The sequence below is a fragment of the Protopterus annectens genome, chromosome 13.part0 (assembly GCF_019279795.1).
Source record: "Protopterus annectens isolate FY-2018-M chromosome 13.part0, PAN1.0, whole genome shotgun sequence".
NCBI classification, from domain to species: Eukaryota; Metazoa; Chordata; order Ceratodontiformes; family Protopteridae; genus Protopterus; species Protopterus annectens.
The window spans coordinates 921,120,744-921,143,642 of NC_056747.1; the positions used below are offsets into that span (position 1 = coordinate 921,120,744).

Sequence of the window (22,899 nt, forward strand, 5' to 3'; positions counted from 1 at the left end):
CTAAAGAGGAACTGTTTCAAAAATAGTAGATAGAATGTGCAGGAAAAAAATGAGATTTCTCTGCTGTTCCACAGAAACTGGTAGAAACAGACTGCATTTATTTTATGAATGTAAAACTAAGCAACTGAACTGGTATTCCACAGTGGAGTTAACTTACTGAAAGGGTACAGTGTATGTATGCTCCACATTTGGCCATAATAAAGAACCCAAGACCTGTAGCAGTAAAGATGTAGCCAAGCCAGCAGAAAGAGCTGTTCCTGACAAAATTGTGGCAGAAAGGAAAATTATTAACAGTTCAGAATACAAGAGTATGTGTGGAAATGATTTTTCACTGTACACCAGGCAAAGAGAAATGGGTTTATACCTACAATCAGGTGATATTGAGACACAGATGTGAGATTCGAGTTGCTATATCCTGCTGCTTTTAAAATATTTTTCCATGGAGAATCAAAAACATTTTTTGGATGGAGAACAGGCTAAGGAGGAAAATGTTTACCCAGCAAAAAATGGGCCAGCAAGCTATAAGGGACTCTGCTTCTCATTCTTCTGACAGTAACAAAGGCCGTAGAAAGAACTTGCCAGGAAAACCCTTTCCATTGTTACAAATGAAAATGATTGAGTGACAGACAAAAGACCAGGAAATAATAAGAAAACTCATGAGTACCTTGGACTTGAACCAGGTACTGGTGTCACTTGATCAAGATGATGATGAAGACCATCAGTAATGTAAAAGTAGGAAATAAATGGAAGTATTATAAAGGGTCACTTCCATAAGGTGCAATTTGGACATACTATATGTACTCCAGCAAGGCAAAGTGGCTAAAAATCTGGAAGTTTATGGACTTTGCTAAAGTCTAAAACATAATTCCCACTTGTCATCAGTGTTTAAAAGGAAAATGAAGAGAATGAAGATGTAACTGTAAGTAATAAAAAGTTGTTGCTCTACTAAAATGTATATAATAAATATCTTGAAATAAACTGCATGTTATACTGTATAGTAGCACTGTATTGTATGGAAAGATATTTTAAATCTGAGGTTGGAGGAATTTTTTATGCTAGTGAAATTGAAGGTAGAGTATATCCAAGGTATGCAGTGCAACAAGATAAAGTCCCGATATAAACAGTATGAAGCTGGGATATCAGACTACTGGAGAATGTATTTATCACATTATGTAGTATTCCACCTGGTTTTGTACAGGTCAAAGTATAGACAAATGTTCGTAATTTGCACCGAAGAGAAAGGAATTCTTTTGTCTCTAAGCCATCAGGATATACAGTGGAAAGCATGAAAATGGTAGCTCTTTAGTTTTCAAAAAGAGCTGTTTCTTGAAATTGCAAAGGTAGTATCTGTTTTTTCCCTGTCAACAAATACCAACAGGGGTTGGTCTAATGGTTAATGTGTTTACCTCACAAACGCAAGGTATAGTGTTTGATTCTCACCTTTGAGGGAAACTGGCTAGGCTTAAAATAACCCAGAAGGGCAACTACCCTAGTACTTACTATGTACACATTAACAGCTGCAGACAGTATTCCTACATGTGCAGGTAGTTAATCAACAAGTTTCTGAAGAATGTTCTCTGAAACATGGGTATGAGAAACACCATGATTAGTATTTAAAAGTGCACTAGCAAGGAATTCAGTGAAATAAATGAAAGTTTGATACTGAGAGAAATGAACACATTTGTAAGTAGCAGCCTTGGTACTTAAATATTAAGTATAACAGTACACAATTAAGTTAAATAATTTTAGGGTAGCTAGTGCACTATTTCTCAAAGTTAAAATCAGTTAACTGAGAGCATGCGAGCTGTTTTTTACATCTGTGAGGGGAAATAGAGTTAGGACAAGGACAGATGATATCTGGGCAAGGGTGGAACATAAGTTTTAACATGTACTTCTAGCATGATTAAACCTAAATTTAGACTAGGTAAAGTCTGAGGATGTAGCTGTCTGTCTGGGGCAATTTCCTTTATATGGAGGAGTAACTTCCCTTTTTGGAAATTGTGTTTCGTGTGTTTAAAGTGAGTTGAAAAGGTTGGGGATTTAAAATGTATTTAGTTTCTTTTTTCTTGAGTGTCTTTATTGAAAAAAGTCTGAGAAAATGTGAAGCAGGTTCAAACAGCGATGAGAAGCAAACATTGTTTGCTGCTACTTACAAATGTGTTCATTCTATCACACAAAAAGCCTTTACCACTATAAAAGAATGGTTCTCCAACCACTGTCTTCTCCTCAACCCCAAAAAAAACAAACTTTTGCTCTTTAAACCCTCTCATTTGTCTCCCCCACTTCATTTTACACTTACATCAAACAACAGTACTGTTATCTCTCCTGACCCCACCACCAAACTCCTAGGAATCACAATTGACAATCAATTAAAGTTTGACACTCACATAAACACTACAATAAAATTGACTAACAAAAAACTTGGATCCCTTTATAGAATAAAACCCTTCTTGACACCAGTTGCCAGAACCACAATAGCTAGAACCCACTTAATTTCTACCCTATTATACGCTTCCCCAATATTCAACAATCTTTCTACAAATAATCTTAACAAACTAGCTAGAGCATATAACAACATCGCCAGATTTGCTACAAATACCCCTTACAGGACTCATCACTGTCTGAACCTAAAACAACTAGACTGGCTTGAATTACCTCACTTATTACATTTTAACCAACTTATAATTGCCCATAAAGCCCTATACCAACCCAATAATATCCCTATTCTCTCTTCCCTCATACAACCTTATAACAACTTGAGAAATCTACGCTCCGCTAACAAAATGTTGATTCATACTTCCTTATCTGACAACTCAGCAGGTGACTCCATATTCTCTAATTCAGTTGGTAAAATATAGAATCAACTACCACAAGACCTTACAACCCTAACCTCTCTCCCACTATTTAAAACTAACCTAAAACTTTTCTTCTCCAACCACTGGTTATGTTCTTGTACTAACCCTGCCTAGCTGTTATTCTCTAATCTATCTGCTACCCACATAACCTAATTTTTTCTACCTTAAATCTTTATGTACCCAATCTATACTCAAATCTTCACTCTTAATTCCTATCTCAGTCACTACTTAGTACTACTTACCATGCTCAAAACCTAACAGATACTGTACTTACATTTCTTTTTGTATACCATGTTAAACTGAAGATGAATTACTCTATATTAATGCCATCTCCTAATCATTAGCATCAGATGTTTATATATTTTTAAGTATATTTTTGTTTTTAATATGTATTTTGTGTGTTACTTTTAGTATGTTTTTTTAGTATGTTTTTGTTTTGGAGCTTTTCTCCCCGGGCCTCCACTGAAAATGGACACATATCCAGTTGGACTAGCCCGGTCAACAAATGTAAAATAAAAATAAAAAATAAAAAAAAAATAAAGATCAGCCTACCAAGCATGAATGTGCGCATGTAAGTTGGAAACATATATTCAAAATAATAGTTTCTTATCAGAATGTCTGCTTTATCAGTTATATCATGGAATGTCAATCGCATTCAGGTATAGACAAAAAGCAATGAATACTGAATTATAGTAAGGGATATAGGGTAGAAATATAAATGTTACAGGAGACACATTTGGATATCTATAAGCAAGTAAATTGGCAAAGAAAAGACTTTGGAATGAATGTTTAGCAGAGTATTAGGAACAAAGGAAAGGTGGAAGTAATAACACTGATTGTGAGAGGGGTTTCAATAGTGATACCACCTCAAGCAGTAGACCCGTATCGAGTGGTGTGCCCCAGAGTTCGGCCTTCTGGCCTCTGTTATTTGGGATATACTTTTCTGAGGTACAGGCCAAAACCAGTGGGCTATGGCTGACCACGTTTGCAGATGAGGTACAGGCCAAAACCAGTGGGCTATGACTGATCAAGTTTGCATTCCTCCCTGGTTAAATGTGACCACAAACTGATCACCATGGAAATCTCCATCTCGCCTACAACCCCTGCTAAGGTGACCACCCTGAAAAACTTCTCTAAAGCCGACTTTGGGCTCCTAAAAACAGGTGGCTATCTTCTCGGCACCCATGTCAATGGAAAATTGCTGCCGGACTGCAGACTCATACACCAACACACTGTATGAGCACGTACACAAATGCGTGGACCTTGCCATACCAAGACGCTCTCCTCCAAAAAAATGGAAGTCAATCTGGTGGTCCCCAGCCATCAGTAATCTCTACAACAGGAGGAAGAAACTGTTGCAGAAAAAAATAAAGCTACAAGACTGGAAAACCTCCATTATCAGTCTGAACAAAAAGCTGAGATCCCTTATCAAATCCTCTAAAGCCACCTTTGAAGGCAGAATTGCAGCTGACACCAAAAACAACCACAAAGCCATTTATAGCTATATCAACAACCTCCAAGGCAATACTCAGATTTGCTCTCAGTTATTGCACAATGGCATCTCCTATACTGAGCCAACAGATATAGCCAACATACTGGCTGACAGATTCAGTGCCAACTTTATCCCTCCCCCCAAAGGGCCCTATCATAATACCAGAAGAAAGCCTGGTACCCACCATTTCCGCAGCACAGGTAAAAGCTGCATTGTCCAAAGCCAAGAATACAGCATCCATGGAACCTGATAATATCACTGGCTGTGTGCTGCCTGAGCTACAAAACAAACTGGCACCACATCTCTGTGCCCTGCTCATTCACAGCCTTACCTCAGGCTGTGTCCCTAACAAATGGTGCACTGCTACAGTCATCCCGGTCCATAAAGGGGGAACAACTACAAACCCTGGTAACTACTATCCCATTAGCCTGACGAGTCTGGTATGCAAGCTATGGAGCACATCATCATGGACCTGCTTAACAAAGATATAGGTGATCTCCAAACTCTTGACCACACACAGTTTGGCTTTGTCAAGGGGAGATCCTGCCTGCTGAACCTGGTTGACTTCTTCAAGGTAGTTACCAAGGCTGTGGATGAGGGTAAGGCAGTGCAAACAGCCTACCTCAACCTGGCCAAGGCTTTTGATACCATTCCCCACTCAGGTATCATTGATAAACTCAGCAAACTAGGCATGAACCCTTACATCACTAGGTGGATTGCAAATTGGCACACAGAGAGGACCCACAGAGTGAAAGTTGCAGATTCCAAGTCAGATTGTTGACCAGTCATGAGTGGAGTCCCACAGGGCTCGGTACTGGGCCCTCTCCCATTTGACATCTACATCTTAGAAGTCCAGGCCAGCACAGAAGGACTCTGGCTGACCAAGTTCATTGATGACTGCAAATTAGGAGTCATTATCAACTCCCCAAGTGATGCAGACATCCTACAAAAGGGCCTCTCTGAGACCAATGACTGATGTTGGAACCATGGCCTGAAACTTAATGCCAGAAAATGTGTTATCATCCCCTTTGGAAAAAACTCAGTTCCCACGAATTACCATGTTAATGGGAGCCCACCGAACACTGAAGGAGCCATTAGAGATCTGGGCAACCAAGTCGACGGCCACCTCACCTTCGACCACCACATTGCCACTGTGGTCAGAAAGTCCTTCTATGTGACACATCTTATAACCAAAGGTTTTGCATCCAGGAAGAAAGAGGTCATCGTCCCTCTTTACTCATCCTTCATTAGACCAATCATTGAATATAATGCCCATTTGGCATGTACCTGACCAGACACCTACAACAGCTGGAGAGGTCACAAAATTACCTCACAAAAAATATCCTATGCCTTAAACACATGTCCTACATGGACAGACACAAGAAACTTCAGCTGTTCTCAGTCTCTTATTGTCTACTTAGAGGTGATCTCTGCTTGTCTTACAAAGCCATGTCCAACCCAGCCCTACTTGAAATGTTATACCTAATGAAATCCCAATCCACCCATGCCACACACTCCAGAGAGCACAACCTCATTACCACAGTTAACAGAACATGCTGGAGGGACAGGTTCATTTCCCAAAGACTGCCCATACTCTGGAATACGCTTCCCATTCATGTCAAGCAGAGCACCTCACTGGCCTTCTTCAAGAGAAGTCTTAACGAGTGGATGGGTAACAAAGTTCACCCCAGGGATCACTCCTGTTGCTCTACTGGATAGGGGCACTGTGAACTAACATCAGGTGGCATGGTGCCTGGTCAATTTTTTTGGGCTAGGCTTGTAAAGACTCCAGGGCCATTAGCCTAATACACACCTATGAACCTGTGGAAAGAAAGATGAGTAGTAGGTTTGGTGCAATAAGAGATTATTGGCAGAGGGAAGGAGGATTACATTGGCATCTGTTTATATTCCACTTAAAACTACTATTAAGAAACTTAAGAGAATTTTTGGAGAAATAATTAGCTTTCAGCAGGGCACATTTTATTTATGAGTGGAGACTGTAACCTGATTTGCAATAATGAAGATGTAGCAGCTGAAAATATAACAAAAGAGTGTACATTTTTGCAGAAATATTTGGAATGGAAGATATTAATCTACTAGCAGAAATTCAGAATGTACATATTTCATTTCACAGGATCATGCATATTTATCTAAAAACTTTGAAATTCATCCAATCACTATTTCATCATGCAGCAATGAAGACTAAGATAAGAATTTGAACTGTGCAGCTCTCACATACCCCTATCATCCCTATTTTATCCTTCCTTATCTGTTGTCATCCCCTTTACTTACTGGCTATCATTCATCCTACTTTCCTCTTCTCTTTGCATCTGTCTCATACATCTTCTCCTTTTCCTTCTGCAGGTCTCTCACACCTTTTCTCTAAATTTTCCCCTTGGTATCCTTTCTTACAACTATTTCAACATGCCTCTTTAAATGTCTTCATAACCCCCTATATATAATACTGTGCTGCTATTCTTGTAACATAAGCTATCTCAGTCATTATGGCAACATCTTTCTTTATTTCTTATGGGATCCTATTCATCTGAACTGTGCCTGCAAATAGTCCATTCAGATCAGTGCACTACCCTGGTAAACAAATATATATAAATAAATAAATAAATAACTAGGCAATTAAGTAAAAATGAAACACTGGGTGTTTCCTACTTACGTATTAAACAGATCAGAATTTAAGGAATGGGTACTAGAAAGTATTCGAGTTGTTAGGGAAGATAAGCATTTCTTCTGAAAAGATAATTAGTGGGATAAAATGAAAATGGAGTTTAAAATATGGTAGAAATAAAAGATATATAGAGAAAAAGTAATGGGGATTCTTTGACAGGCTTGTGAAAGGTCAAAGTATTTCAAAATAATGGGAATCTCACAGAATCAGAACAGCAGAGTGCTAAAAGGAAAATAAGGGAGTGTTCGGATAATATGCATGAGTTTATAAAGATGCAAGTATTTTCTAATAACTCCAGAGGGCAAAGACTCTTAGCACAACAGTTTAGACAAAATAAAGTAGAAAGCGTTGTTATATACTTAGCCTAAGCCTAGAAAACTAAAAAAGAGATCCAATAGAGGAATTAGAGATATCTCAGAAATTCTATAAAAATCTGCAGAAATTAAAGGAAGTGGGGGAAAATAAGAAAAGATACACATGGAAATATTTATGGAGACTTAACTATACCAAGATTAAAAAAAGATGAGGCTCAATAATTAATGGCTAAGATAGGAATGGGTGTGATAAAAATTGTGATGACTAATAAATCATCAGGAAAGTCTACAGGAACAGATGGCATTCCTGTGGAGGATTTACATTTAGTAGGGAGGAAAAGGATAAGATGTGTGAAGTTTTCTTTAACAAAAGTATTGTTAATAGCACAACAGGTTGTGTACTTGCTTTTGATGCAGAAGGCTGTGGGTTCTACTCCCACAAAGGGTAGATGCTGCTGTACTGAGAATGTCTTCCTTGGCAAAGATACTAACTATGAAGCTATGAATCTATAGTTTTACAACAGGGACAATTTCAGCATTTTGGAATGTGTTACCTATTTTACCGAAAGAGGGCAAAGATCCCTCAGACACAGCTTCATAAAGACCAATTTCAAATTTCAGCCATTGTTATAAAGTGCATATGGATATACTAGCGAATGGCAAAGGTGCTGCCAAAATTGACAGGCATGGATCAATATGGTTTTGGGAGGGGAGGCAAATATTTGACAGCATTAATATAAGAATGATGATCCCAAGTTTTGCAGAGTTTATGAAAACTTCACTATTGTTGGTGGGTCTTGACGCAGAAAAGGCATTCAATAGAATCAGTTGGGATTTTCTGACTAGGTCAGTTGTAGCATTTGCAGTCCCTGGTACAATGATAGGGTTAATAAGGACGATATATGAAGGATCAGAGGGAAAAAATAATGTGGCAGGATTCCTCTCCAACAAGCTGTGTTTGAAAAGAGGAACCAGGCAGGACTGTCTTTTTTTCCCTTTGTGATTTGCTTTGTACAGAGAGCCATTGGCAAAGAAAATAAGGGACACAAATTCAAGGATATAACTGGTATGGTAATCAAGAAAAGTTAGCTTTATTTGCATATGTCTATTTTTGGCTGTTATAAATCAAGAAAATGACATTTTAGTCTTATGGAACCTTTTGAGAAAGTTTCATGCATTTTCAGGATATGGAATAAGTGAAGATAAAAGGCTATACAAGTATACTATGTATCCAAACAAAAATTGGTTCTGCAATACCTAATCTATGGGGACATGAAATGATGACGTGTTTAGATGTATGGATTAAAACAGATTTTATTGTGGTAGCTAATGATATATGTGAAGAAACTAAATATATTACAAAAACTGAGAAGTTGGAAGCTCTTCATTTTATATATATATATATATATATATATATATATATATAGTAAAATGTAAACAAAAAATGTTAAATGCATCCTAAGCTTACCTAGCATTGTAAGGTATGCCTACTTTTTTAAGCACATATTTGCTGTTTCCTTTTCTAAATTAATCATTTTGTGAGACAAGTACTGCATGTCTATATTCTGTCTGCACATATTAATATGATTAATTGGTCAACAAAACTTAAATGAATAAGTAAATAAAAAATTAGCTAGTAGCTTCCAGAATGGCCACATCCTGTAGCCTTTCATTCTCCAAGCTTTTCAGACTTAACATTGAAGGTGTATTCATCCTTGTGGTAGCAGAGTTTTCTGGTCTCACAGGATTTTTCACCTGCTGATTTGCTCCTATTATTTCTAAAACTTTTATTTTGCTTTATGGATAGTTGTGTTCCTTATTATCATGAGTAATCAAGGAGTGATAATTTAATTTTTGAAATGTTATTTAAATCTGATCTTGTTGATCTCTGTACCAGTGCTCCACTGATATATTGCTTTGCTAAGATGTTGTCTTCTGTATCATTTGCATTCACTTTTATCTAGTGCTTCCTGAAATATACCTAATAATGCTTAAAGTTTGACAAAAGTATAAACTTCCTGGGTCAATCCTGTAAAAAGTGATGTATAGGTACTTCCTAAGACTGCCAGATAAGCAGAATGTAAACAGATAAATGAGAAATAGGACTTCCGTAGGATGGGAAGTTAGGATTTCTACAGTAGCTGTCCATGTTCTGTACCTTCGTATAGAGTTGGTTTCTACCTAGCATCTAGCAACTCAGTTATTTTATTGATTCAGAGTGTGTGTGTGTGTGTGTGTGTGTGTGTGTGTGTGTGTGTGTGTGTGTGTGTGTGTGTGTGTGTGTGTGTGTGTGTGTGTGTGTGTGTGTTTGCATGCACTATCAGGCATCCAAAAAGTATAGGGGAAGAAAGCAATGCTATGCTATCATGACCAGATTTTGACTGACCCAGTATGAAAGTGCTGCCTTGGGCATTGAGATCAGGATGCCAATGGCCTTTTGCCCCATTTCAGGGAGACGGAGCATAACTTACAATTGCAAAGCTAACTTTGGTAGAATTTGGAGAGCCAGCAGCTTTTTAGCCATAGAAAGAGGTCAGCTCTGGCACTTAAACTAGCAGGCATCCATACAGAAATTTTAGCGAGACATCACGGAAATTTGTTTCTGGGCCTGGCCAGAATAAGGGTGATGAATAGTCAAACATATAGTGAACTAGAATGAATGAGCAACAAACAGGGATACTGTGGACATGCAAGGTTAAACCAAAAACAAAATCTGTGAGATTGTAGTAGTTTTCATGGGGAAAATGTATTTGTGTTAGATTTACTTAACTTTGATGCTGAGCATTTCTTTAGTCTTTATTGCAGTGTTAATTTTCTGTGAATCATTTTTACCATTTTTCTAAAAGGTTTCAGTCTTAATTTTTAACATTCAGCTTTAAAACAGGACTGTTTTATTTAGAATTAGTCTGCCACTGTGTGTGTGTGTGTGTGTGTGTGTGTGTGTGTGTGTGTGTGTGTGTGTGTGTGTGTGTGTGTGTGTGTGAAACTGAAAAGACATAGCAGAAATGCTGAAGCAACAACACTGACTTATAGTGTTTCTAGGATTTTTATTAATACGATGTAACAATGCTCTTGCTAAATAGTAAATTATAATTCCTTAAAATTTTAACACCGATAACTTTGGTTTCTGCAAATGTGTCTGTAGAAAATCCAGGAATACTTTAACATATAATACTATGTAAAACAGATAAATGCCATTGTTGGAAAGTGTCATTGAATTCCTATAAGTTAAACTAATTAAGTAAAAGTGTGCTTACGACTTTTTTATGACAGAAGCATACAGTATGCTCACACTGAGATGTAAATGTATCCTCTACCTATTGTCTACCATCCTAAGAATGTTACTGTAAGAATACAACAAAAATGAACAAGTTATGCAAGGCCTAGCACTCTTCATTCCCTTTTCCGAAATTCTCATTGCCAAGATGCACTTCACTGTAGTGTTAACAAAACTAAGAATTATAGTTCAGTGAATAAAATTTATTGTCTGCATTAGATGAAACTCAGAAAAATATTTATTTCTCTGAGTTGCACCTTTCTCAAAGATGTGGGGGTGTAGCCATCAGTTACAGACTGAGAGGATTGCCTGATTTACAGATTAAAGGCCGTCTGTATTTTTTTTTCCTGTTATGGGTCTTCATTTGTACCTTTTCATCAAATTTTGGTTGACAGAAATTGTTCCATTTACTTTTGGCTTCAAATTTCAACTCATAATTAAGTTCAGAAATTAAAAGTAAATACTTGCAAATATTTACTGCTGCAACAAGTCCTTCTTCTTCCTGATTTTAATGTAAAAAAATCATTGGTGTTCAAGAAATGTACACAATGAAAACATATATAACACTTCTGAAAATATCCAAAAATACCTACATTAGTGAAAATCAAGGAAAGCTGTTTTCGTCACCTACTAAACAAAACTGAACTAGACACAATTCTGGCAAATTATCTTTTGGCAGTACAGGGAAAAGAGAACAGAGATTATTTCCTCACTTTTAAAACACATGATAAAGTGTAGAGAACCATTTAGTTAATTACAGTTTGGGATATACGGACATGCAGTATTCTGTAGAATCAAACCAGAAGATTAAATGTCTACTTCTTCAGCTAAACAAACACATGCAACAAGGCAATGAGAGGAAAAGCCCTCAGTTTTAAAAATACATGTAAGATTTCTAGCTCTGTAACACATATTCCTATATCATTATTGTTTACCCTTAATTCTCCTGCTATCACTTACAGCAGATTAATTCCTGGTGTCTATAAGCTTGTTGACAGGCCACCTCATAGCATAACTTCCAGGAGCCAGGAATTGTATGCTTGGAATAGGTCTTTCATCTTTTGTCTATTTTACCGCAAAAATGTGCTTTATGCTACACAGATTTGACACTACATACTTCTGCTGACAGAATTCTATTGTGTTCTGTTGAATATTGTAAGTCTTAAAGGCAGTCCAAAGAAAACACCATTGACATTAGCCCTTATTTACAGTGTTGCAAGGAAATAAAGCAGATGTATGCATTTTATATGCTTCAGTGTATTCTCCATGAATGCTAAGCGTAGTTTGCATCAAAGATTTATTTTTTTACTTGTAAAGCATCTGTGAGTCAGGTACAATAAAATATATATGGTAGTGTAGTTATTTAAGTCATAAGCCTTCCATCTGAAGAAGACCTTGAATTATATGTTTGGCTTGTGAACAAAAGAGGCAGTTCCACTGAAGAACTGTAAGCACCTTCAGATCTAGAATGTAATCTGTGTAGATGCTAACTCAGGTTTAAAGAAACAATGACACTTTTACAGCATTATGCATGGGTCTGTGATCATAACCATGTTATTATGTATTTGAGACATGAATACCAAGAAGTCAAGAGGTAAATCTTGGCATCCGTGTTGAAAACAGATAAATACTAGGTTATAACTGGAAACCTGATCATAATTATCTGCTCCATGTACTACTACTAGTTACAGTAAAAGTCTTTAGCTGCATTTCAAAAGCCATTAGAGCACTCAGCAAGCACTTTCAAATGGACAGCAACACATCAGGGCTATATTTTGATACAAATTCAGGGATAGATTGTAGGTGCAGCAGGCAGAAATGAAGCTTTTTTTTAGTTCTGATGCTGTGGTTTGCTGTGTGGTACTGTCATTTCTTAATCTTAACAGCACTTTGGTTTTGATGGTTAACACTTGTTCATTTCAGGTCTCAGGGCTACTGAAGCTCTTAACTAGTTTGTCTTTTTGTTGATACTGGAGCGTACTCAAGGTGATCAATGCACAACTGTATTTAAGGTACCATACTAGAACATGAGCACTGGAAACTCCTTGACTAATGTAAATGAATAAAGTTATAAGTAATTTTATTAATTTATTTCTTAAGTGGCATCTGGGTAGCAAGAATATTTTCCATTAAGCAGCTGGCCATCACATTCACTGCTACTTTACTGATATTAAGTGCAAAAGAAAAGATCTTTTATCATAGAATCTTTATCAGAAGATCACATTTAAGACTTTGCAAAAAGGAAAATCTTGAATAAAGTTTGTCAAATGTATCTTGTCCAAAATGTTTGTCCTTCTTACAAGTTTTTATTTTAAAGAATTTTCACAATGAAATTGCTATAAAAACAATGAATCAATTGAAGTAAAGGGCTTGAAACAACAAATCAGTTACAGACTTGCAGCTACCAATCAGCCACAACCAACAGAATTTACAGACGTTTAGATTTAACCCAGCTTTTCCAAAGCAGCAAAAGGTTACATGCAGAGGACTCTAACACATTACTACAGCTGGTGTAAATTATCTACTGTGAAAAAGTTGTACATAGCATGATCTGCACAGTGCAAAATGGTTACCACTGGAAAGATCTCTGCCTTAAATGTCCAGATTTCAGTCAAGATTTTCTGTCATGGTATGGAGAGTCCGCAAATTGTTATTGTGTCTGCATAGAGGTACCCTAGTTCCTTCCTTAAACTTCCTGAATGATTTGTAATACACATACACACACACACACACACACACACACACACACACACACACACACACACACACACACACACACACACACACACACAAGCATCTGTCTCTTATATAACTACGTGTGTGTGTGTGTGTGTGTGTGTGTGTGTGTGTGTGTGTGTGTGTGTTTATATACATATATATATCTATATATATCTATATATATATATATATATATATATATAATATATATATATATATATATATAGTTTATCTTCATATAGTTGAAAGCACACCCTACACGTGCAGATACATGAACCGTTTCCACAAATTCTGCCCCACCGACTTCCCTAAAGTTTGAAAAAACAGCAAACGTCAACATTTCCAATCGCTCCACAGCTGAAACAAGTGCTACCATGGGTTAAAAAGGGGGAGAGATTTTGTTATTCAGAACATCGGTGTTCGCAGTTTTGTGAAGTCACAGTTTGCAGAAGCTGTTTTGAGGATATAGCTGTTGGAATTATGAAGCTAAACCATATATATATATATATATATATATATATATATATATATATATATATATATATAATTTTATATATATATATAGTGCATATACTGTACAGATACACACACACACACACATATATATATATATATATATATATATATATATATATATATAGTGTGTGTGTGTGTGTGTGTGTGTGTGTGTGTGTGTGTGTGTGTGTGTGTGTGTTTATATATAGGTTCATAGGGGTGTACTAGGCTAACAACCACTGGTGCCTTTTTTAAGTCTAGCCATGCATCCAAAATCTCTGACAAGTTCTGGTACTCACAGTAAGTATAAGTAGGGGCTTGGGAGATGAAACATTTACAAGCAGAGGCCTGGCAGATGAGCAATTTATAGTCTGCCTGTGTCCGTTAGAGACATAGGTGCCAAACCTGGGATGAATTTTCTGTTATCCACCCAATTGTCCATATTACGCTTGAATTGGATTAGGTTGAGGGTGGCACAGTGGCACAGCATAGTGTTGTCATCTCACATCAAGAGTTCCCCTGTTTGTTTCTTGGTGGGGGTGCCTTCTGTGTGGAGTCTGCATGTCCTCCCTGTGTTCCTGTGATTTTCCTTCCGGTGCTCCGGTTTCCTCACACATTCCAAAGACATGGAATAGGTGGATTGGACACGCTACATTGACCATAGGTGTGCATGTGCATGTGAGTGTGTAGCGTGGAAGAAATACAGTGGCAGGGCTCGCCACCAGGCAGTGTAAACCTTGGCTCTGGATGATTGTCATTAGTGAAACAACACCCCAATTCCATGGGCAAAAATGGGCAAAGGGGGTTGTGGATGGATAGATGGATGGGTTAGGGAGGAACTCTGCTTCACATGGATGGGGAGCCTATTTCAGGGAAGGGCTAATCTCTGGAATACATACCTGCCTCTCCAGCAAGTCCTATTTCTATTACAGACAAGGTTTACATCTTTAGAATAGGTAATTCTGGTGCTGTTTGTTTTTTGGATATGCAGGAGGTCCATTAGTGTGGGGTCTGATGATGTCTTTTCTGCCAGGCATAGATCTTCCCTCAACAGCTTAGATACAAGGATAGGGCTTTGAGGTGGTCTGGATAGGACATGTTATTTAAGCCCTGTATTCTTTTAGTGAGGAACCTCTGTGGAAGTTTCATTTGTTGGATGTGCCTGGTTAGGCACATACCAAAGGGGGCATTGAACTCAATGATAGGTATGAAGAATGTCAAATACAATTGAACAATACCCACCTTGGCCTAAATGTCATACCTTTGTTTATAAGTTGCACACCATAGAATGATTTCATCACTACTGTAAACACATGATGGTCAAAGGCTAGATTACTGTGTTTGTGTGTCCCCAAGTCCTTACCTACTGGGTCGAGTCTTAGAGGTGTGTTGTCAGCATGATAGTTTCCAGGGGTGACTTAACTTCCTGAAAGATGCTATTATACATTTCTTGGCATTTAGTTTGAGTCCATAGCACTGACAACAGTTATTTGTCTGTGTCAACACCCTTCTTGGAGAACATTAGTGTTGGTGGGAGAATCTATGACTGCTCCTAATTTACAATTATCTACAAATCTGGTCTGCCAGAGGCCCTTGACATTGGCCTTGACTTCAGAGAAGTAGATGCCAAATATGAGTGACCCTGGGACCAATCCCCGAGAGACATTGCTGGTAACTGGTGTCTTTGTAGAGGTGGACTCCCCAGTTCTAACTTCCTGAGTCCTGTCTGTGAGCCAGCCACCTATCCACTGGGTAACATAAGGGTTTATACATAACCTCTTGAGTTTGTCAGCAATGCCTGAGTGAGGTATAGTGTCAAATGCCTTGCCCAGGTCAAGATAGGCAGTGTGAAATGTTTTGCCCTTGTCTAGTGCTTTGGACATTTTCTTAAAGATGTCCACCAGTTTGAGTAGGCATGACCTGCCCTTGACAAAAGCACCGGGGTTGTGTCCAGTTTCTAGAGGTTTCCTATGTCAATGCTGATCATTTCCATGGAAATTCTTTTCATGCCTTTCCATATGAGACTAGTGAGGGTGGCTCGGCTTTGTGCAGAGGGATAACAGTTGCTGTCCTCTATTCATAAGGCATGAAGCCTGTTTGGAGGCTGTGGTTAAATAATGATTTCAGAGGTCCTGACAAGTCATGTTTCATGCTGTTAAGAAGATAACCTGAGATATTGTCAGGACTAGTTGATGCAGTGTTCTTGTCCTTAGAATGATCATTGTGGACCTGTTCCATAGTGATAGTAGGGGAGTTATATTTGATGATATTTCCTGAGGAGAGGTTGCAGGGAAAGGGGTAAAGTTAGAGATGAATTTGTCTGCCATTAGGTTTTTTATATCTTCTAGCTCAGTGTAGATATGTCCATTAGTAATGGACTCTGCACACAATTGTGTATTACATTTGAGGTTGCAGACGTAGCTAAAGAATGCCTTGTGGTTGTCTTTGGTCTGGGAGGCTCAATTCACCTCAGATTTGGCTTTTGTAGACTTTATATGTCTTCTGAGTTGTTTGTTTAGTTTGAGAGCACTTTTATGCTTCTGGGTGCTACATCTCCAAATTTTTGCCATGATTTTCTTCCTTCTGTTATATATCCTAATTATGTGGTTCCACCGGGGTAGCTTGTTTTTTGAGTTAGTTCTGTATTTATTCTTTATGGGTGCAGCTGCCTCTATGCAATTGTTAACATGCTAATATAGGGATTCAGTGAACAATTTCACACAGGCAGTAGTGTTCTCAAGGTTTGTTGGGCTTGAAATTTTGTGAGGTTACTTAATAATAAGAAGATAGCCTTAGAGCAATTCCAACACATTCCAGTATTAGCGGGGGGTTCAAGGTTTTATTTTTACTTCAAAGGAGAAGGAGACCATTTTGTGGTCTGACCTTACCAGGAAGGACATTACACTAGGGGGTGTGCAGGACTCTCCCACATTAGAGAGGACCAGAGCCAGTATACTTGCACCCCTGGTCAGGGTGCTGACACTCTGGTCTACTGAGTTTTTATTTAGAAAACCCAGGAATTTCTATACCTGCACATTTGGTGTTGTATATGATTCCCTGTTAATACTGGGGTAATTAAAGTTGTCCATGAATTTGACATTGGGTTGTATGGTGCGTGTATCCAGTAATCTTAAAAACATGTTATGTGTTTCCTGGTTTATAGAGGCTGACCTATAGCTTGCAAGGAAGTGGTATAGGATTTTGCCTGTGGTGATTTGTACATGGAGAAGCTCAAATGCATCTTCCTGTTTGACCAGCCTTGAGAGATATATATTTTTTATATAAATTGAGATACCTCCAGTTTTAGTCTCTGTGTAGTAGCTGGTCTAAATGTGTAGAAGGCATTACAGACTCACACTGCCTGGGTGCTCTCCTTAACTTTAAACCATGTTTCTGTGACTGCACAGACACCAGCATTCTCTAGGGTGAGGAGAGCTTGTACGGAGTGGAGTTTCTTGTTTAGACTGTTAGCACTGAGCAGTAACACCTTTAGATTTTCTTGGTTTTGATTTGGTATGTCAGAACTATTTAGAAATATTTTCACTTTGGTATTGTCTAAAAAGGTATTTTGGGGGAGGACAATGTTTTAGTTAATATTCCATAGTCAGGAAGTAGAGGTAAAGACCGTCCCTGACAAAGCAGCGTGTTTTTTTTTAACATCTCTTTCCATGCTGACAAATATTGCACCACCTTAGAATGACACAGAAACTAAGTCAGTTATTAAAGATGGTCATCTTCTGTTCATATTATGGCATCATTCTTGGAGAAGATAGAATGCTGCTCAATGCAAGACTCAAAGCCTTGGACACTTATTCCAAGAGCTACATGATTTCTCTTTTCATATCATCTGGGGAGGTGCATCTCAGGTCATTACACCTATATAGACTATGACTAGAAATTGTGGTCCAATGACATGAGTGCATTTGTAAAATGGTAGATTCTGACCCCTGATAAGCAATTGACCGTGACTTTCTTCATACTTCTCCTGATGAGAGGTACATTAGTGTGTCTCACAGTGGAGTCTCCAGTAATCAGAATGTTGGGTTATGTCATGGCTTGCCTTATGGGTTTTGAAGTAGAGGCTACACGAGATGTAGCTGTATGTGCTGATGTGGGTTCTGCTTTGAAAAAAGTGCATTTGGGGCCCCTGAGGACATCTGTTATGTGGGGTATGCTTCGATTAGGTGGTCTTTGGTGTTTAGGAAGGTTACTTTTAAGTGCCTCAGCATATGGTCTATGTATCTACTTCTTGCTATGTGTGATGGGTCCAGAGTATGTGCTTCTGAGAACCTTTATATGTAAGAGCTATGTCTCGAGTAACATTGTGCAAATACATGTCTCATGTACCTTATCTGTTAGTTTGTGAATTACCTGGTTGTCAGTAAACATGAGACAATGCCTAAATTGCCTCAGGATACCCCTATCCACCAAGCTGGTAACGGGGATAGTAGGAAAATTTTTATCCATGGCAACAGGCCCTTTTTTATTGATTAGACAGTTGCAGTGAGAAGATAAAGTCAGGAATATCTGGTTTGCAACTCTGGGAGCAGTGCTAGTCACTGTGTAAACTAGTCACCCAGTGTGCAACTAGGTATTAGTGAAATTTCATGAGTGCTTTTACAGGAAAATGTCAACTCATGATGCCTCTGTTTATACAGGGCACTGCCAAGCACTTGAGGTGAAACTACTGCAGTAAACCCTGATGATTTATGGATGAACTATTTAGGGAGATATTCTGAAGTTAGGATAGACAGTAGCTATTCAAGCAGTACTTACTGAAAAGAAAGAATCAGCTTTGTCAAGAATGATGAATAGTGGGGATTCACCTAATTGACTGCTACCTGGCTACTACTAGAGCTGGTCTCACCACAGCTTCACACTGTGTCATTAGTTTGATTGCAACATGCATCTGTCGTATGCCACTACTTTTGGTAATTTTCATTGGTTGTTACAGTGATCGTATGATATTACAGTCAAACTGAAACAGTTCATCTGTGATATAGGAGTTAACCTCTTTCTCTGTGGTTGTATTACCATAGAGTTAATATATTTAGTTTCCAGGGGTGTTGGGGAGGATGCTTAAGTAATGACTGTAGTTATTTTATGTGATTGCAAAATGGAAAGTGAATATTTACATTTGCGATCCCATAAGTACAGCAGTGTATGTTTTTAGATGATAGTGATCACTAATGAACTGGCTTGATATATTTACTAGCTATCAATGTTCATTGGTAATCTAAAGAAATATAATCATATCTGTATGCATACATACATACATACACACACACACACACACACACACACACATATATATATATATATATATATATCTATATATATATATATATATATATATATATATATATATATATATGTATATATATATGTGTATAGATATATATATATATATATACATATATATATATATATATATATATATATATATATATATACACACACACACACACACACACACACACAAAATACATATAGGTATAGATATAAAGTCCTGTCCCTCTACTGGGTCTCATATAGACTGCTCAGAGAGGATCTGTGTCTGGCATGCAGAGCAATCTCTGACCCCACCTTGATGAAATTGCTGAAAATCTACAAGCCAAACTCCACTCTCGTGACCTGCATGCAAAATGCAAAACCTCAACTTGGTCTGCTGGCAGGACAGATCTGTCTCCCAGATACTCTCCTATCTTTGGAATACACTCCCGCTCCACGTCAAGCAGAGTACTTCATTATCCCTCTTAAAGAGGAACCTGGATGACTAGATGGGAAATAGAAAATACACCCCTGGGATTCCACCTGTGTCCCTGCTGGATAGGAGCACTGGGTGCTGACCTGTGGGAATATGGGCTAATTTATCAGCTAGGCTTATAAGAGCCTTAGGGCCAGTAGCCTAGTAACTTGCAATGATTCTATGATCCTGTATAGATATAGGGATCTAGGACATTTCACCGAATGCACATTTCACCGAAAGTTAAATTAGTGTGCACTTTTAACCGAAAGCTCAATTCACCAAAACACATTTCACCGAAAATGGTATATGGCCTTGTCCCCACTGTAGTGCAACCCTGGAGTTGGTATATATAGTAGGGGGGTGTGGGGGGCATAGCCCCCCACATATTTTAAACGTGTTACACTATATACATGCATACTTGCAATTGCAATCTATTATTCTTATCCAAACATGATATATACTTGAAATATGTGGGGGCTCCACCCCTCCACCCCCCTACTATATATACCAACTCCAAGGTCACACTACAGTGGGGAGAAGGCCATATATCATTTTCGGTGAATTGTGTTTTCGGTGAATTGTGCTTTCGGTGATATGAGATTAGGTGAAATGTGCATTCGGTGAAATGTCCTAGATCTAGATATAGAAAATAACATATACTGTATTTACCTTTGTCACTGTGAGCTGGGTCATGTCTAAAAAAGTGCATGAAGCAGTCCATTTGCCATTTTAACAAAGATAAATAAATGTTATGTGCATGCTTTTTAAAGTGAGGTTAAGAGTGCAAGTGTCTTTATGTTTTGCTGTCAAGGATGTTCATTGTTATGAGTTTATGGTGCATACACAGAGAACAGTTTTTAAATTGTAGAGTTATAAATTCTCAATATCACAATGATGTATAGTAATTATTAAAATATGAAGTTTTTACAGCAATGGTTTCCACTTACTGTGATATAATGCATTTAGACCATAATGCCCCTGTCAAAGCAATGTTGATGTAACATCAAACACCAGTTAAAATGCATGACAAAATTACTAAGACAGTCATAGTGGGAATGGTGGAAGTTAGGTAGATGTCATCCTTTGCTGAAAGCAAGGCTTTCTTCATCCAAGTGGAAAGTCTGTAACTTTATTGGTGTATCATAACATTTTCAATAAATATATGTACTCAGGCAAGGCATTTTTTATGTCAGAAGATTTCTACAGTAATAGAAATCAAATACTTTACACTTAATGCTTTAGTTGCCTTGGAAACCTTTTAATTCAAACGTTTCCATGTTGTGCATTTACTATATATAGCCTTTGAGTGGTGTAATTATACAAATACAATATTTTTTGTTTTATGATGAAACATGCACAATGTTATATAAAATGATTATTATTATATTTTGGTCGAGTTTTCTACACGATTTGAAAGTGGCTATTCTGTTTGTTCTACACAGGTACTTCTGAGGGAGCGCCATTTACTTTTTGGATGGGTCGCAATAATGAAAGGCACTTTTATTGGGGAGGCTCTAGGCCAGGGATCCAGAGATGCAAATGCGGATTGGAGAAGGCATGTGCAGATCCCAGATATTATTGTAACTGTGATGCAGGCCACAAGCAGTGGTGAGTCTCGGTCTTGATTTATTTCATTTTTAGACAATAAGTTGCAAGCGGCTCAGCTAGTAGCACACCTGCTTTTACTAACAGGAAGATCAGAAGGCCCACCAGCGAATTTGGATTCATGTTCCAGAACTTACACTGGCGTGCAGCATAAGGGGGTTGCCATTCTTGTAGTAAGACATTAACTTTCTGCCCAATGTAGTTGTAGGATGTTAGAGATCCCATGGCACTTATGGAAAACAGTTGGGAGTTTGACTGAAAATACTATGAGTAAATAGTATAAAATGTTGCAATAACATAATGTTACAGTAATCACATTAACTGCGCAAAAGAGGAATGTTTTTCCTTATTGAAATACATTTTAGTATTCTCTCTCTCTCTGTTAACTTCTTTTCAAATTTACTAGTGCAGTGTTACAGCATTTATTTTATTCTGTTGTGTTTCTTCTTAAATTAAATGTGTCGTCTTTCAAGATTATACCATTGATTAGTCATAACAATTAACACAAGTTAGGGCTTATTTGTTGTCCCACAACTTATAATACTATATTTTGCCCATGAGATATATTCTGTCCTACCAAATGATTCATAAACATTGCATTAACAACTTATCAAGAAATATTTTTCTCTTTTCTCAGTTTTAAAATAATCCATACTTAGTATTGTTTATATGCAGTTTTGTCAGTTCCTCACTAAGAAAAGTTCTATCAAAGAATTTCCATGATCTTTTTATCTTATGCCATTGCAGTTTTCGGTAATCTTTTTTGCATCCATTTACTAAGTACATCCTCTCTTTCTGCATCTTGTATTTCATATCAGCTTTTATCAGTACACTGTTATGAATTAATGTCTAGCCACAGACTCACATTTCTGATGTGTAATGTATTGATGTCCTCCTTCTGTTTATTGCTTCCCTTATTTTCATTGATACATTATTTTACTGAGGTGAACAATAATAATTTTATGACTTCATAATACCACTGCTTTCTTTTGGCTCTTCTGTTTTCTTATAACAGTTTCAATAATAATATGTTTCAATTATACTTGCGTTGTAGCCTTTTTACAAACTTTTGAAGTCATCAGTATGTTATTGTAATTCTTTGTTAATGGCACATGTATATGTATATATTTATATAAACTGCAAGAAAAACTATGCCAAACTAGAGTTTCACCAAGTTGATAACTTAAACTTCTTGTAATACAGGCCAGTGGAACCTTAAGGCCATCAACTTTTTTACATACATGGCTTCTGAATGTCCATTACTTTTTTTTTTTTTTTTTTTTTTTTTTTTTTTTACCTTTTAAGCCTTTATGGTTGCATTCAGGTCAATAAAGCCAAACCCCCACCAGCTGTGGACATGTATGTTTCATCTTTTTTTTACCTCATTAGTACAGCATAAGTGAATAGATTACAAAAAATTAAAAAACACAGGGTCTTTAAATGCAGCTAATGCCCATAAAGATTAAGGTGCTAGCAAAATATCCCAACTAACATCCAAATCAAAGGTTAAAAAGGTCACAAAGACCTAAAAAAACTGAAAGAAAAACCCATCCAAGCTAGATATTTCAATGTGATACCTTAAACATCCTGTAATGGATACCCATGGGGTATATTCAAATGACTCCTTAAAGATATCAAGTGTATCAAATATATGGCTTCTGAATGTCCATGACAGGTTCTCTTTCCTTACTGGTAAGTTTGATCTTTGCTA

At 37.4% G+C, this 22,899-nt stretch overlaps 1 protein-coding gene across 1 annotated transcript in view; it reads left to right on the forward strand.

Annotated features, from left to right (window-relative positions):
- CNTNAP1 (contactin associated protein 1) overlaps positions 1-22,899 on the forward strand; it is a 941,217-nt gene that overhangs the window by 568,097 nt on the left and 350,221 nt on the right. The window contains exon 14 of the mRNA XM_044054679.1: positions 21,026-21,191. Within this exon, the coding sequence (XP_043910614.1) occupies positions 21,026-21,191 (166 nt within the window). The remainder of the gene's footprint in view (positions 1-21,025; positions 21,192-22,899) is intronic.